At 39.7% G+C, this 15,401-nt stretch overlaps 1 protein-coding gene across 1 annotated transcript; it reads right to left on the bottom strand.

Moving 5' to 3' along the window:
• Positions 1-702: 702 nt before the first annotated feature.
• On the bottom strand, positions 703-11,312 carry LOC140239994 (acetylcholinesterase-like). Its single transcript, XM_072319802.1, has 9 exons — positions 10,894-11,312; positions 10,063-10,222; positions 8,337-8,414; positions 7,506-7,624; positions 6,325-6,489; positions 5,274-5,567; positions 4,408-4,757; positions 2,613-2,800; positions 703-824 (listed from the first exon to the last, which is right to left on the bottom strand). Exons 1-9 carry the CDS (start codon positions 11,275-11,277, stop codon positions 736-738), a joined length of 1,827 nt encoding a protein of 608 aa, XP_072175903.1. The 5' UTR covers positions 11,278-11,312; the 3' UTR covers positions 703-735.
• Positions 11,313-15,401: the final 4,089 nt, after the last annotated feature.

Raw genomic sequence — 15,401 nt, 5'->3', positions numbered from 1 at the left:
CGTAAAATTACATCAGACATTTTGAGTGTTTAAAACACTGCTTAGATGAAACGGACTGGTCTTCTGTTTCTGATAATGTGGATGTAAATGTATTATTTGAACTTTTTTTACAGCCAAAAGGAAAATTAAGTTGTTTTACAAATATCAGTCTATCCTAGTGAAAAAGTAAGTCCAAACGTACTTTAGTAAGGAATACGCTTACAAATATTTCAAGAAGATATGAAAAATACACGGTATGTGACAAACAGGGTTCTAATACTTCTATCAACAGATGCAATATTTCAAAAATTAGATGGAGTAATATTGAGACTGAAGACTCCTATAATGATATTGAGAGTGAATACCACAAATATTCAATGATCTTTCTTTTCTTTTTAATATTTCAATAACACATTTATTTTGAACAACTAATTTCACATATAATATGTTAGAAAAGACGACGAAGTAGGGTAGTAATGCATTTTAGTCCAACAGTGCTATTCAAACCAAATTTTCACGCATACACACGTCTTCTTACCCTTCCTTACTTCATCATCTTTTCTGTACTGAAATACACACACACACACATATATACATGTATATATATGTATATATAATATACATACACATACACATGTATACATTGTTGCAATACACAATACGCTTTGTTTTTCTCCTTGAACTTGTATCAACAAAAATGTGCTATTGGAATTAAAATGTTCATTTGAATTGAAATTGAATAGACGCATAGGCCTATCAAGGACAGTTCTTCTCGTCTTGACATGTCTTCGCGCTGTCGGCCGACACTTTTTCCTCCAGGAGCGCCTTCAGGCGGGAGTTCTCGGCTGTATGGGGGGGGGGGGGGGAGGGGAGAGAGATAAAGCGCGGTCAGTGTCGGGAGAATTGAAAACTAATATAGGCATGTATTGTTTTTTTGTGAATGTTTTACCAGTAAAAAGAAGTATGCATTGTACTGACGTGAACACACAACACACATACATACACGTAGGCCTATAGCCTACAAGTATATACTGTACAATGAATAGCTGCAGTCTGTACTGTATAACAAGCTTTGTTATATCAGTTTATAGTACATTATTGATACCCCCAACACACACACACACACACACACACACACACACAAGCAAAACAAACGAATCGAGAACAGGAGTATACTCCGAGATACACATAGCTGCAGACATCTGCCAAGCAGCCATGATTAGAATATTGCAATTTCGTACATAGGCATACATCTTGATGTATGAATAGGGACATCAACACAATACATTTCGCAGGCAACCCCTATGACCTTTGACCTCATAACCCCAAAGTTAATTGTTTCTCATTTCATTATTAACACACCGAGGAAACGGTGAAAATCAGATTATGCATTCGTTTTGTAGTTATTGGTAATTTAGGCTTAATTCATCTTCTTTATGACTCGTATGACCTTTCACATTTGACGTCATGACCCCCAACTATAATAGTTTCTTTCTTACATCATTATAAACACACCCTACAAGTTTGTTAAAAATCCGATCGTCCGTTCTTGAGGTATCGGGAATTTCGACCAAAAGATCTGTCTGTATTTTATCGTCAGGGAATAAAACCGCGGAAACTACGTCTGTCTTCACGAAATCGGACATTGTCGTAAAAGTAAACAAAAACAAAAAATGAAACGTTCTAAAACTCCTCCGGACGGACGGATCTTCTGTCTATGGAAGATTAAGCATATTCTATCTTTTTTTATTTCATTTTATTTCATCTAATTTCATTTTATTTCATTTCCGACAAAAGTATAGACTACAATATATGACATTTGCACATACAAAAAGTACAACGATCGAGTGCAAAGTGACTTCTGCATATTCATGCGAAATTAATGCAGTTCATTTTGTTTTTACAATAAAACAAAACATAGTTTAAGAAAATGTATAGACAAACTTTATTTGAATCGTATCAATTGAAAGATGTCGGAAATCTAGAAAAATGCCAAAAAGCCTATCTTGTAGAATGCAGTCCCCTCGTGAGCAGTGAGTAGTAGTAACAGCAAACGAAACGATAAGACAAATTGCCTGAGAGACAGAGGGAACATATTACGCACACTATCGCACACACAGACAGAAACAAAGCAGCTCTCTTACATACATACAGTGGTCACATATGTCTCCTATGACACATGATCTTTGACCTCATGACCCCAAACTTCAATCGTGTTTTTTTTTCTGACCTCATTATGAATACAGCCTGCAAATTTTGTGACAATCCCTTCATCCGTTCTCGAGTTATCTTGTACACAGACAGACAGGCAGACAGACAAACATACGGAACCGAGAACACAACCTCCGCCGGCCGTATATGTTTCACCTACTGACGGAGGTCAAAATAATTTAAGTCCATAAACGCAAAAAGCGATAAGGGGTTATAAATGTATAGGCTTACACAAAACTATGGAAGTCCGCATACAGGCTATTCAAGGTGAAGAATTTTCATGTGTGTGTGTGTTTTTTGTTTTTTGTTTTTTTTTTTTTTTTTTATAGTGCCACAGACTATGGGAGTGAATGCAGTGCTTTTGTGAATCACGGAATGTAGAGTGAAGGATAACCATATCCCGGGTCGTTATCAGAACCTACCTGCCATTTCACGGAGAGAAGGTAGAAGCTCCTTGAGATAGTAGCAGGTCTTGGCATTGCCCCTGCCCGCCCGGTTCTCGAAACCTTCGGACAATCTCTTGTGGACGGGCTCCAGAATGGTGAACTTGGGCCAGCTCGGGTAGCGCGGCGTCGAATCTTCGCTGCTCCTCGACGGAATATTGGGGTCGCTGTGTGATACAAAATAAATGGGAGATGAACATTGTATCCGATGGGATAGCTATGCATACACTGTAATGATAAAGGTATGTATACGCCGACCTTATATTCACATCTTATGCCATCTTCTCTTAATTTCGGGACAGTATGACTGTGACTCCACGTACCTATTACGTACAACTGCTGGGAGGAACGTCACTGACCCTATCAGCAACACTAATGATAATAATGATAATAATAATAATAATAATGATAATGATAATAATAATAATAATAATAATAATAATAATAATAATAATAATAATAATAATAATAATGATAATAATAATAATGTTAATAAGGTCTTATTTACCCAGGATAGCCTCTTCAGTGTTGCCACTGCTCTACCAGAGGGCCCTGCTATCATCATTACCCCAGCGTTGCCAAATAGGCCTACCCATTTATGCACCTGGGTCAAGAGGGACTTATAGTGGGTAATAACATCTTGTCCAGGGAGTACATAAGCACTGGCACATCATAAATGTGTTTTGATGATATTTGCCCCTACATCATATGAGAAATTACATTTGTATTCAAGGGTTATAAAGCTTCTCAAAGGGACACTTTTGAAAATCATGCCCTTTGTTTGTTTGTTTTTTCAAAATAAATCTTGCAGTGTTGATCAGTTCTTCATAAGATGAATACATAGATGCAGGCAGTTACCCTTGATTATGGGGGTGTCATCATCACCTTATTGCCTACAAAGTACTTTAAAAGACTTTGTTTTGTCAAACAGACTAACTTTATGTATTTTGAGCTGTTTCAGTGGTAGCCAAAACAAGGAAATACATTAAGATAACACAGTCATTCAAAGTTTTGTGATACTGATGAGCGCTATGTACAAAGATCTAGGGCCTAGTACACAACAACATAACAAAAAAAAAAAAAAACAACCAAAATGTAGCCAAGCAGGGTGGGGGGGGGGGGGTAGATGAGAGGGGTGGGTGGGTAGGAAGGAGAAGGGGGAGGGAGAAAGAGTTCTGACACAATAGATCAACATAAACCAGCAGAGCTTGTATGGGATGAATACTTCCCATAGACTTGTGTGCATTGCGTGCATTCTCTATAGGGCTCACACGGGTAAATAATTCCCCATAGAGACGTGTGTTAACATTCAAATTTCAAAAAATTCTGTAAAATAGCCAGGAGAAATGAGGTGTTTCAGCTTCACTTAACCTGGATACAGTGAGATATGACTTTTCATCCATCAAATTTCCAGGGTGGATTCTTCAGCTCAAATTCTGTCCAGGGGTCCCCAAAGCCAGACTACGAGTTCTTGTCACTCAAAAAATCACCTATTTTCCGTACACATACCCAATGAAATATAGTCCCCTCAAATTCCATCAGAAAAGCTTTCATCTTCCAAGCAAAATGCACTTTGTAGAGGAATTCATACTCAATATCTACAGCTATTCAGTTTTTGCCAAACTACATCATTGATTTTTAATTAATTTTTTTCTTCATTTATTTTGGTATCTTTGGTACGAATTTGTGAAGGGGTCTAGGACAGTCCATGTTATTTACAGGTGTGAGCCCTATAGTGTATCATAAGATTCAAAATCAGGCATATTATATGTACCCAGTTTTGGCGAAGGTGGACCAGTATCGCACCATCTGGATCGAGATTTCTATTTCCGCGTCGCCCTCGAAGCGACCGATCAGGTTGTATCTGTCGTCTTCTCCGGGCTCGGTGCTGAGAGCGAAAGGGGTGCCGAGAACGTAGATGATGTCCTCCCCGTGGGCGGCCCCTAACCACGTGTAGTTGCTTCCCCACAGGGAGTGCGAGGGCACGTGGTCCATCACGAAGGCAAACACGGTTCTACCCGCCCCGGCGAGGTCGTCAGCCAGCGCGAATGTGGGACACATCATGTTGACGTCACCGAGAAACTGAATAACGCCCTCTGCATGGTCCGTCTCGGCACTCTGGAGCTGAGAATGAAAGAGAGAAAAAAAAAACTGTCCATAGATTAGATTGAACAAAACGTATGCATCAATCTGCGACAGATTTTGATTACATTTAGAATGATAAAGATGATGATAATAATGACAATTGTAATGACGACCATTCAAATTAAAGGGATGGTAAAGTATTTGACAAGATAAGGATTCAGCTTTCAACTCTTTGCGAGATAATTAGAAGCCACTTATGAAATGTTAAAGAGCATACAGTTCTTAAAGTAACTTTTTTTTTATTTCATGAAACTTAGTTTTGAAATGGCTGAGATATCATATCAACAAGTGTTGCAGTCTTCTCATCCACCGATGACTTCACCGAAACTTTATAAGTTCATCGCAGTCAAACGGATGGTTAGGGTTTTCCTCAATCCTAACTGATGTGTTCTATTTATACTGCTGCAGTTACTAAATACACTTTGATATACATGTACATTTGTAGTATCAACACTTGGGTTTCATTCTTATTTGAGGCAAGTCTGTGCCCTTTACCATCTCTGCCGAAGAGTACACGAATGTCGTCGAGTCGGCAACTGCGCTGTCCGTAGGCGAGTACAGAGCACCGACAAGGTTGGCGAAATCCGACCTGCTGAACACGGGGCGGTCGTGGCCCTCTTTACCAGCAAATGAAGGAATGATGAACAGCGTCCCTTCGTCTTGGAGACAGCCTAGGAGGACTTCACCTGGATTGAACGAACCCTGCTTCGCTAGCTTGAAGGGGTCGTCCAGCAGGAAGTGGCCGTCGGCTACGGGCCGGAAGAAGAATCGCGTAGGACCCGAGGTTAACTTCAGGAGGAAGGAGAAAGGGTAGTGGTAAACAACATAGGGAACTTGCGTTTTATGCATAGGTGTAAATTCCAGTAAAAATCTAAATTTAACTACAGTTTGCGGCGTCTTTTGATCATTTTAACGAAGAAACTATCATTAGCATTCTTTTGCAGGAGATGGGATATTGATTACACCAGTGGAATATATAGTTATGCTAATGAGAATTAGAATAAAATAATATAACACAAAATGCAGTATTTGAAAAAGAAAAAGAAGAAAAACACAAAAAAAGAAAGCTGCATCTTTTTTACATCAGGATCAGTTCTTGAATACACAGAAAAAGCAAATAAGCACAATCATGGGCATATTTAACTTCGTAAGGCAATGCAAATGATTAGAATTATGATTATGTTAAAAAAGTGTACTTCTCTCTGTGTATGTTTAGCCGTGTTATATAACATGGACTTTAATGTTGTTCGTGGTTTGTGAGTTGTTATGTGGCGTTGTTTGTGTTTCTTTGGATGTTACGTTTTTATTATTTACGTGCTTGTTTGTTTGTTTGTTTGTTTTTTCAAGTTCAAATTTATTTTCATTTCCATCAAATAAACAAAGAAAAGTATATACAATGTATAAGCAGAACATACCACATTCGTAATAATTGCATGAACATAAATTGATTTTTTTTTTCTGTGTGCACGTGTGTTTGTGTGTGTGTATGTGTGTTATAGGCTTTTCACACATCTCTGTTATTTGGATGTGTATCGGCGTGCCTTACGTTGTAAACCTCCCCAAAGTCCTCGAATGTCTTGCCCCGAAGACACGTGACCAGTTCGGCGGAAACGCTGGTCTCACATCCAACTGCCTTCCCGAAGTCAAAAGCCATCGCCGCCGCATCATCCTTGTTACCATGGTGACTCCAAAAATCATTGATGGCGCCGCTCTTATTTAGACCAAAAAAAAAAAATAACAAGAACAAAAACGAAATGAACATGGGCATACGAGGTACTAATTTATAACAACATTCATAATTATCTTCTTCTTAATGTAAATCACTTTATAGCTTTGATACAAACACATTTCATTTTCGATTAATTTTCATTTTATTTCATTTCCAACAACACAAAACATATATTATAGGACCTACAGACAAATAGTAACACATAATCAGTACAGCGTGGTAGCAAAGAAAAATATTGTGAATTGACTATAAATAATGTGGCCTTTCTGAATAGTAAATTGAATTTTAAATTGTTGGAAATGGAGGAGACATGCTGAACAAATTAAATTTTGTGTTTCACTCTGTTTGACTTTGTTCCTTGGAGAGATAATTATACGTAAGGTGAGCAATTGAATTGAATTGAACTTAATTTATTGAATTGCAAGTATGATAGCATTTTCATCCATTATGAGAAAAAGACAAACAAAATCAACAAGACAAAAGAAGTTATAAAATTGCTTGTTGACATAAGTGAAAAAAGTATATTAATTTTACTTTACGCATGTACAAATTTAAATTGTACGTGTAGAATCTACATAGGACATTACTATTAGAGGGCATTACTGATTAAAGAAAGTGTTTGCATGTTTGTAGGGCATATCATTTTGTTAACCCTAACTTTGTATCATAATTATTTCCATTTTTGCCGGGAAGATTTCAAGCGCTAGGGACAGATAGATACATAGATAGATAGATAGATAGACAGATAAATGGATGATCTAGGTAGATATAAGGAGATAGATAGATAGATAGATCATAATAGGTAGATAGATAGACAGACAGACAGACAGATAAATAGATAGATAGATAGATAGATAGATAGATAGATAGATAGATAGATAGATAGATAGTGAAGTCTTTTCTGCAACTTATATAAGCGAGTGACCCTGATATGAGGTTGTGGCGAGAGAGAAAGGGAAGAAAAGGGACCGGGAAGAAAGGAATAATTATTTTCAAACCTGCAAGATGGCTCGAGCAAAGAGTCCCGCGCTCATTGTCGACAACATGTGCAAGTTGACGCTGCCAGATCCAGCACTTTCCCCAAAGATGGTTACTCGACTCGGATCGCCGCCAAACGCTGGCCAAGAAGAGGTACGAAATAAAATATGATATGCAAAAATTACACACCTGGGGGCAATTTTATAGAGCATTTTGTCGGATATTTTTCTGACAAACTGAAGCTAATGAAATACTTTCATCTTCTTGGCTAAGAGGAAATTTGTCACACAAAACGCTTCATGAATTGCTCCTCTGTAAATCAGCCTAATTTTCAGGGGGGGGGGAAGTATTTTTTTGTTTCATGATTTATGCTACTAAATCAACTTAATTTCTTTGTATTCACAATTTCGCAATTAGGTGAAAAAATCTGCTCATTGGCGTGGTTGACACAGCCAAACTTGTCAACGTAACTCAAGATAAGGCGCAATTCGCCACATAACAGTTTAGCTAGTGCACACAACGCGTATAGAGGTGAGGAGAATATAAAATATCATTTTGATAATTTCATTACATTTGCAGGGTCGTCAGATCTTACGCGATTTACATCAGGAGAAAATGGAATATAAAAAAAGCTAGATTTGTACTGCTACGTGATTCTATGCTGATTTCGGACCATGCAGTCAAATACTCACCAAATCAGTCAATTCGAATAATACCCTCAGCATTTATCCATGAAATGACAAGAAACAAAGTTTTACATGGCGTTTACGTGGCTATTACAGAACATTTCTTAAACACACACGCACAGACTAAACTTTAGCAGCAGTGTTTCCGAGGCCCCGAGGGTATACCTGCGATATTTTCTTGTACCCAGAGCATAGCTTGACGTTGATCCCAAAGCCCGAGGTTACCAGGGATGTCATCGTTTCCTGTAAAAGGAAAAAAACGGAAGGAAAAAATAAAAACAACAAGTAAAAGACTGATATAGGGGTATGACAGACAAATGCACTGTCTAATTTTCTTGTAACTTCGAGTTACCCTGCAAACATGGTAATCCTGTTGTGCAGGTCTTGCAGGTCGAAAGAGAAAAAAAACTCATACTGTCTATGCAAGCTTCCATTTATGAAAGCACATGTTTCTGCAGTCACAGGTGGATCAATGAAAAGAAGGGAACGGCTTTTAAAAATTACATGATTTTTTTTTTTTTCTGCTCGGTAGATTTTGACTTTCACGCTTTGTTGCCGTACTTGCTGTTGTTAATTATTAGCCAATACATCAATTAACATTATACCAATAGAGGTTTCTACGTCAGCAGGCCACGAGAGAACGAGAAAAAAAAAAACATTTTGTTGTTACTTTGTTCCAACTCCATTCTGTCTTATACTATTCAGTTCACTGAGGTGATTCAACTGAATCACAGGGCTGCCAACATTGGAAACCAGTTGAGAGTGAGACTCCCATAGGCCAATGCTATAATTTAGGAGTCAAAATGAGTGAGATCAATAGAAGTGCATGCAAATGAAATAAAGTTTTAGAGTGAGAAAGGACTAAAATGAGTGAGTCTCACTCTCAATGAGAGAGAGTTGGCAGCCCTGGAATCAATCATCATGGAACTATGTTGACTGGTTCGCTTTTGAGGTTCATATGGATGAACAAAGTAAAACACACAAATCCATGATGGTATCAATTCTTTCATTCAAAGATTCTGACAGTTTTGAAACATTCGTTTTATGGTGTTTTTTATAAGTATCATTGAAGTCATTCTTACACAATTCAGGGACATTGTATACCTAGGACCATGAACACAAGATTTAAAAGAAACACTTCAGAAACTATTTTTAACAGTTTCAAACTATAGATAGGGTTCGCCTCTCGTATACTTACGAATAAGTTTGTGGTTATGTGGGTGCTGTGTGTATTTATGTGTAAAGCCGCATAGTATCGAATAATTTTTGGATTCCTTCAAAACAATTCATTCAATAGCCTTTCCGGTTAAAAAAAAAAAAAAGGAGGAAAAAGAATGGAAGAAAGCATGGCAGCAGTAACGCATTTTTTGTGATCGTTGTAAATTGCTGAAACATGTCGTCCTCGTAAAGGGAAATTTTATTCAACATTTGATGAAAAGATTTATGACTAACAGATGAAATATTGAACGTTCATTAAAATCACACGAAAGTTTTGAAAGTAATGACATTTCAAACATGCATGGTTTCGCGACAGAATAATATCTGCCAGAATCAGAATTGAATACCACATTAATAACAACTCTTCCATTCAGTAATTCATGACAAACACTAAACCAAACAGTTTGAATGTCATTTCATCAATTATAAAAAAAGATATGTTCGTTTTTAATTGATTTCAAATAGCAAACATATCTATTGTAGTTTGTAAGTTTTTTGTGTTAAGATTAAAGGGTAACTTGTGAGGCGCTAGAATAATATTGCCAGCTGCTTTCTAATGTGACGGTGCTCTCCAAACTCTACTTGGAGATGAAGTGGAGATTCTTTGTGAGCCGTCGGCTCAAAACAGTAAACAGTTGTTGTCAACAGTTGGTATCGAATCTTCTCATCTCACCTGTCGTCAAAAAGCCCAAGGGACCAAGTCTGTAGTTTATCGTCACCACAATGACTTCTCCGTAGGCTGCCAGAAACGTCGGTGACAATTCTGGAACAAAGCCTGCGCCGGCCTGGTACCCGCCGCCGTGAATCCAAAACATCACGGCTGCAGACGTTGGCTTGACGGAAGAAAAATGGTTTGAAGAAACCGACGCACCTGATATAAGCTAGTTCTTATTCATCATGGCGACGTTAAATTAGGGCTCAAAATTAAATCAGAGCATCTGGGCTTACTGATTCATTTCTATAGAACAGTTCCATGACGGTCCGGATGCTTCAGCTCGTCCGATTTTGGTGGCAGGAAAACTTTGCTGCCGAGGACGAACTTCGAATAAGACGAGCCATATTGTAAACCGCAGCTCGAAGAATCAAACTAAAATTGTAATCTACACGTCAATGCAAATCCCTTTCAGCAACGGAAGGATAAAACGCAAATTGACGGCGACACTAATTGCGCCGCGTTTGATTTCAACTGCAATGGCAGTTCATCCCAAGTCGAGTTTCTTTGGAAACGGATCCCTGTCAAGTTGGAGGGGAATAAGAAAAGCAGCAGGAGCATCACATACTGTCGTATGATGAACCTATCATGCACATTTTCCTTAAAGCACTGAGTGGCATTGCCGACTAAATGGGGGTGTTAAATTGAGTTACCACTGATAGTGTTTATTTTCGTTGTTATAATCATTGACAAAAAAAAAGTTACAAAGTATAATTATCAACATAAAGGTTTTTCACTTTTCTTCGAATAACCAGATGCTACAAACAGATATGCCAATAAAAGCTTTTTTACCTTGGGCTCGGGTACAAACACGTCCAAGTAAAGACAATCTTCTGACAAGTCAACGTTAAGATAGAAGTCCGGGCTCTTTATCTGGGGGCATGCCACTGGCTCACGAGTAGCATCGAAGTCCCCGCTCGGAGATTTGGGGACGGGCAGCGCATAGCGCAACTCTCCGACCGGCGGCTCGGCATAGGGGAGACGAGTGTACACGGACAAACTCTTGCGAAAGTCTTTGAGTTGGTAAGGACTTAAATTGACTCGTTTTCCTCGTAACGTTGTTCCTGTCGATAGTCGAACTACAGACTGATCATCATCTGCACGGACGGCAATCGAGACCAAACAGATCACTGCAGTCAAAGCGAGGCAAATCAGGTGCTTTCCTGGCAGACACATTTTGACCTCAAGTATTATGTGTCACCAAACGTAGTGTTCCCTTGTTCCTTTCCAAAGCCCCACTGTTCGAAATGGCCGATTGTTCGACAACGGCGACGTGTTACAGGACATTCAGTTACCCTTTGTGAATAAGACCCTCACAACTGTAATGAGATACGGACAATGAGTTCAAAGTCTCCGTCTGAAGAAATGTGGAAAGAACGAATAAAAAGTTAAAGTGGGTGTACTATGAACTGATATCATACACACACGCACTCTACTACAGACATGCTAGCGCAAACATGCGCGTGCTACATGCAACCCAAGGATTCTACTAATAGAGGGGATAATGCAATCAGTTAAAAATAGAAAGAAAGAAAGTAAACACTTTTTAAGTTCAGATTTTTCAAACAATACTGCAATACAATCAAATGAAACAAATATCAAATTAAAGAAACCTCTGTTCTCTTTCTTATTGGTAGGGTAACATATAAAGATGAACTTTACCTCCGAATGATCACTCACGTTTTTCTCTTCGAAGGTGCAAAATCAAAAATTGCAACAACAAAAGACAAATGGACACTGATGCACTGGTGAGTACATGCCATTCCTGATAACAATGGAAACAAAGCATCAAACTTACATGAGCACAATGGCTTTGTCTCAGAGACAGAAGAGGTGATCGAGTTAAACAATACGATTGCTTCTCGACATTATTTTTCATCTGCCTCCCTATAATTTCCCTGAAAGAGAGGAGGGGTGGAGCTTCTATTAGTCCAAATCAAAAGTTGATCGGAGTAGTCACGGGATGACTGAAATGCCCAAATTTTAAACTGTTCTGAATATGTAGGCTGAATAAGTAATGTAATGCCACTACACCTGGTTCTTCAGTGGGGTCAGCTGAGGTGGTGTAGCGCGTGCAGTCAAAGACATTGCATGGTTGTCCCACACCATACGCCATACTGTGGGGATCAAATGGGTACTATATCATAGCCTATTCTACTCGTGCCATTACTGTAGAGGTATGAATACCATCTCCATTGATGACTCAGTACATGCTCCTGACTAACCAATATTGTCAATTGTATTGATCCCTGGCCAGCCACTCGCCAGATTAGGAACCCTACTGACATGACTGAGGGACAACATGGGCGCCACCGGCATAGTATTTCATACGATTCTATTACAGTGCGGTATGAAAAATCTGAACTTGAAAACAATTTTATACATGCAGGCCTTCTCTCTTATGATAGACATGCTTCTGACAAATTAGTGAAATACCGATCGAATGTTAAGACACGGTAGGGCCTACTATTCATTGAGAACAACAGTACTGCAACTGATCTAATGCGATACAAGTCGTAATAAATGCATCAAAAACTGTCACGCTCCATTCCGCGACAAACCAAATTGTGACATTTTGAAAATTTGCCCTTGACTTTCGACCTTTCATACCTTGGGCATGTGTGCCTAAACGTTGATAGGCACAACTTCGTCCATTATATACATACGTGCCAAGTTTCATTAGGATATAACTTAATTTGTTTTCAAATTACGTCGTCCAAAAAATCGAGTACGGGCAGACGGACGGAAGGATGGAAGAACGAAGGACAGAGTGACGGACATCCTGAAAACAAAATGCCTCTGGCGACACTTCGCCGCGGAGGCGTAAAAAGATATCACAAAATGTGATAAAGGAAAGGTAAACGTAAAATAAAGGAATTTCAATTGAATAGATCTATGGGACCAAACTTTTCGTTGAAAAGAAAATCCACGATATTAATACTGTCCTCACGCACGTATCTTTTGCACTTACAACACACACACACACACACACACACACACATCCCATATACGTCCAGGTTCAATGAAATATGTACCATTCTCTCGTCATTAACACTTGAATTACGAAAGGTGGCTTTATTGAATAAATGTTCTTGTGAGTGCCGCTGTTCATAGCCAAAGAGAATCCAACGCAGGACATACAGCAGCCCGTATCAGTAGAATATGCTTAGTTTAAATTATATTGAATTTTATTCTGTGCTTTTCACATGACGAGGAGGAGGCCGGAATGTGTTCATGGCTTGATGAAATTACAAAACGAAATGACATACGCCAGACCTTGTTACGGCACATTTTGGTAAATTGCACATTTTGGTAAATTACCAAAATGTGCAGGACATTGACGGCACATTTTGGTAACTTTCTGCTCCTCCACAACCATCACAAAACAAATTGTAAGTGCCGTTGGTTTTCTGTCCCCACCGAATGAGTTCGGTAGCTAAAGGCCGTGTCACACCTTTCCGGGCAAGCTGCGCGGGCTTGTTGCGAGTAAGGTTTTTCCAGCACGCAGGAAAATTATCTCGCCCGTAGTTGCCCGGAGCTGCGCACGCAAGTCCGATTTACCCGCAGCCAAGCCCGCGTAGCTTGCCCGGAAAGGTGTGACAAGGCCTAATATAAACATGGTTACGGTTAAAAAGGATTTGCGTGCGCACCTCCGGGCGACTACGGGTGAGATACGTGCTAGGTACTGTTATGTGCAGGTCATCTGCGGGGACCTCCGGGTAGTAAAAATTGTTCTTCGCTAGTTGCACGCAAGGCTTGCCCGGAAAACTGTGACAGGGCCTGTAAGGCCGTTCACACCTTTCCGGGCAAGCTACGCGGGCTTGTTGCGAGTAAGGATTTTTCAGCACGCAGAAAAATTTTCTGCGGGCGGACATGAATGTTTGCGAGTTTCGCACTTGTACGTGTCTCATTTGCTGGACGCGTGCTACTTACCTTCTACTTGTGTGTATTCCGTTTGACCTGCGTGAGAACTTTGAAACCGATCCGTTTTCTGCTACGAGCGACTTACGGGTACTGCGAGGTACCTGCGTTGGAGTTGTCTGCAAGGTGCTGCCGGTAAGGGTCTCCTACTTGTGTTCTGCGTGTACCCCCGCAACTCACTCGGAACATATTTTGAACATGCTCAATGCCTTGTCATACCGTATCTGGGGAAGTTTCGGGGAAGCAAACGTGCTACCCGGAGCTCTCCGCGGCTAGTTGCACCTGACAGTACCTACCACGTATCTCGCCCGTATTTGCCCGGAGGTGCGCACGCAAGTCCGATTTACCCGCAGCCAAGTTGAGAGCATGACCAAAACTTTTTCCGGTTGATCTAGTTGCCCGGAGAGGTACACGCAGAACCCCAGTAGGAGGCCCTTTAATAGCGGCAGCACCTCGCAGGCAACTCCCACGCAGGTACTTCGCAGTCCCCGTATGCGGCCAAATTATGGCATTCTGTGGGTTTTTAGTTCAGTTACCAAAATGTGCAGATTGTCCAAAATGTGCAGGCAAATCCACTTTTAACTGCACATTTTGGTTACAGTTGATCCCGTCAGGTATAGGTGCACTATCGGCACATTTTGGTAAATTACCAAAATGTGCCAATTTACCAAAATGTGCCGTGACAGACCTCAGCGTGACTGTGTTTTGCCAGCTATAGGCCTACTCTACTCTTGAGTTCATCAGCCATTATACACCTACATTTGCATTATGAAGAATATGGGCAAGGAAATCAACTCTCACATCACTTTACAGCCAAATCTTGTATCAGCCTAAAGGTAACACGTTGAGATTATGCTTGTATAACACATTTGCAGCGAAAACCTCACAGAGTCTTAACAATTTGCTCAGAAAATTCTTAGCTTTATTCATGTCAAATAGTGGTAAAAAAAGGCATGACTTTTGTATCATTACTTAAAGTACCATTAGGTTCGTATAGGCGGTGTTGGTCTCATTCTAAGCTCTCTCATAATGTCAGTAAAGTAGCGTCTTATTTTTTCCTCTCTCATTTCACACTGACGACTCAAATGGCAAGATTTGATGTAAGACAAAAGAAAGCAACCCCAAGTTCGCAAATCGGCTGTGAATTCTATTCAGATATACATCAATTTATTTCTCTGTGAAAAAAGCAACAACAAACAAACAAACATAATACAAAGACTGCTGAAAACTGCTTATCCTATGTAATACTACATAGCAGCGAGCCAGAAGAGTCAAATCAAATCAAAGGGGGCTGAGCTTCCGATCCAAGCAGAACTTTCGAGTATCTGCCTGCCTGACATTTATCTTTTGTCAGTTTGCTCTTGACGAAGATTCTGCTA

Source organism: Diadema setosum, chromosome 16 (assembly GCF_964275005.1).
Source record: "Diadema setosum chromosome 16, eeDiaSeto1, whole genome shotgun sequence".
NCBI classification, from domain to species: Eukaryota; Metazoa; Echinodermata; class Echinoidea; order Diadematoida; family Diadematidae; genus Diadema; species Diadema setosum.
The sequence above is the reverse complement of the archived record's forward strand: the minus strand, read 5'-3'. Positions and strand labels throughout refer to the sequence as shown.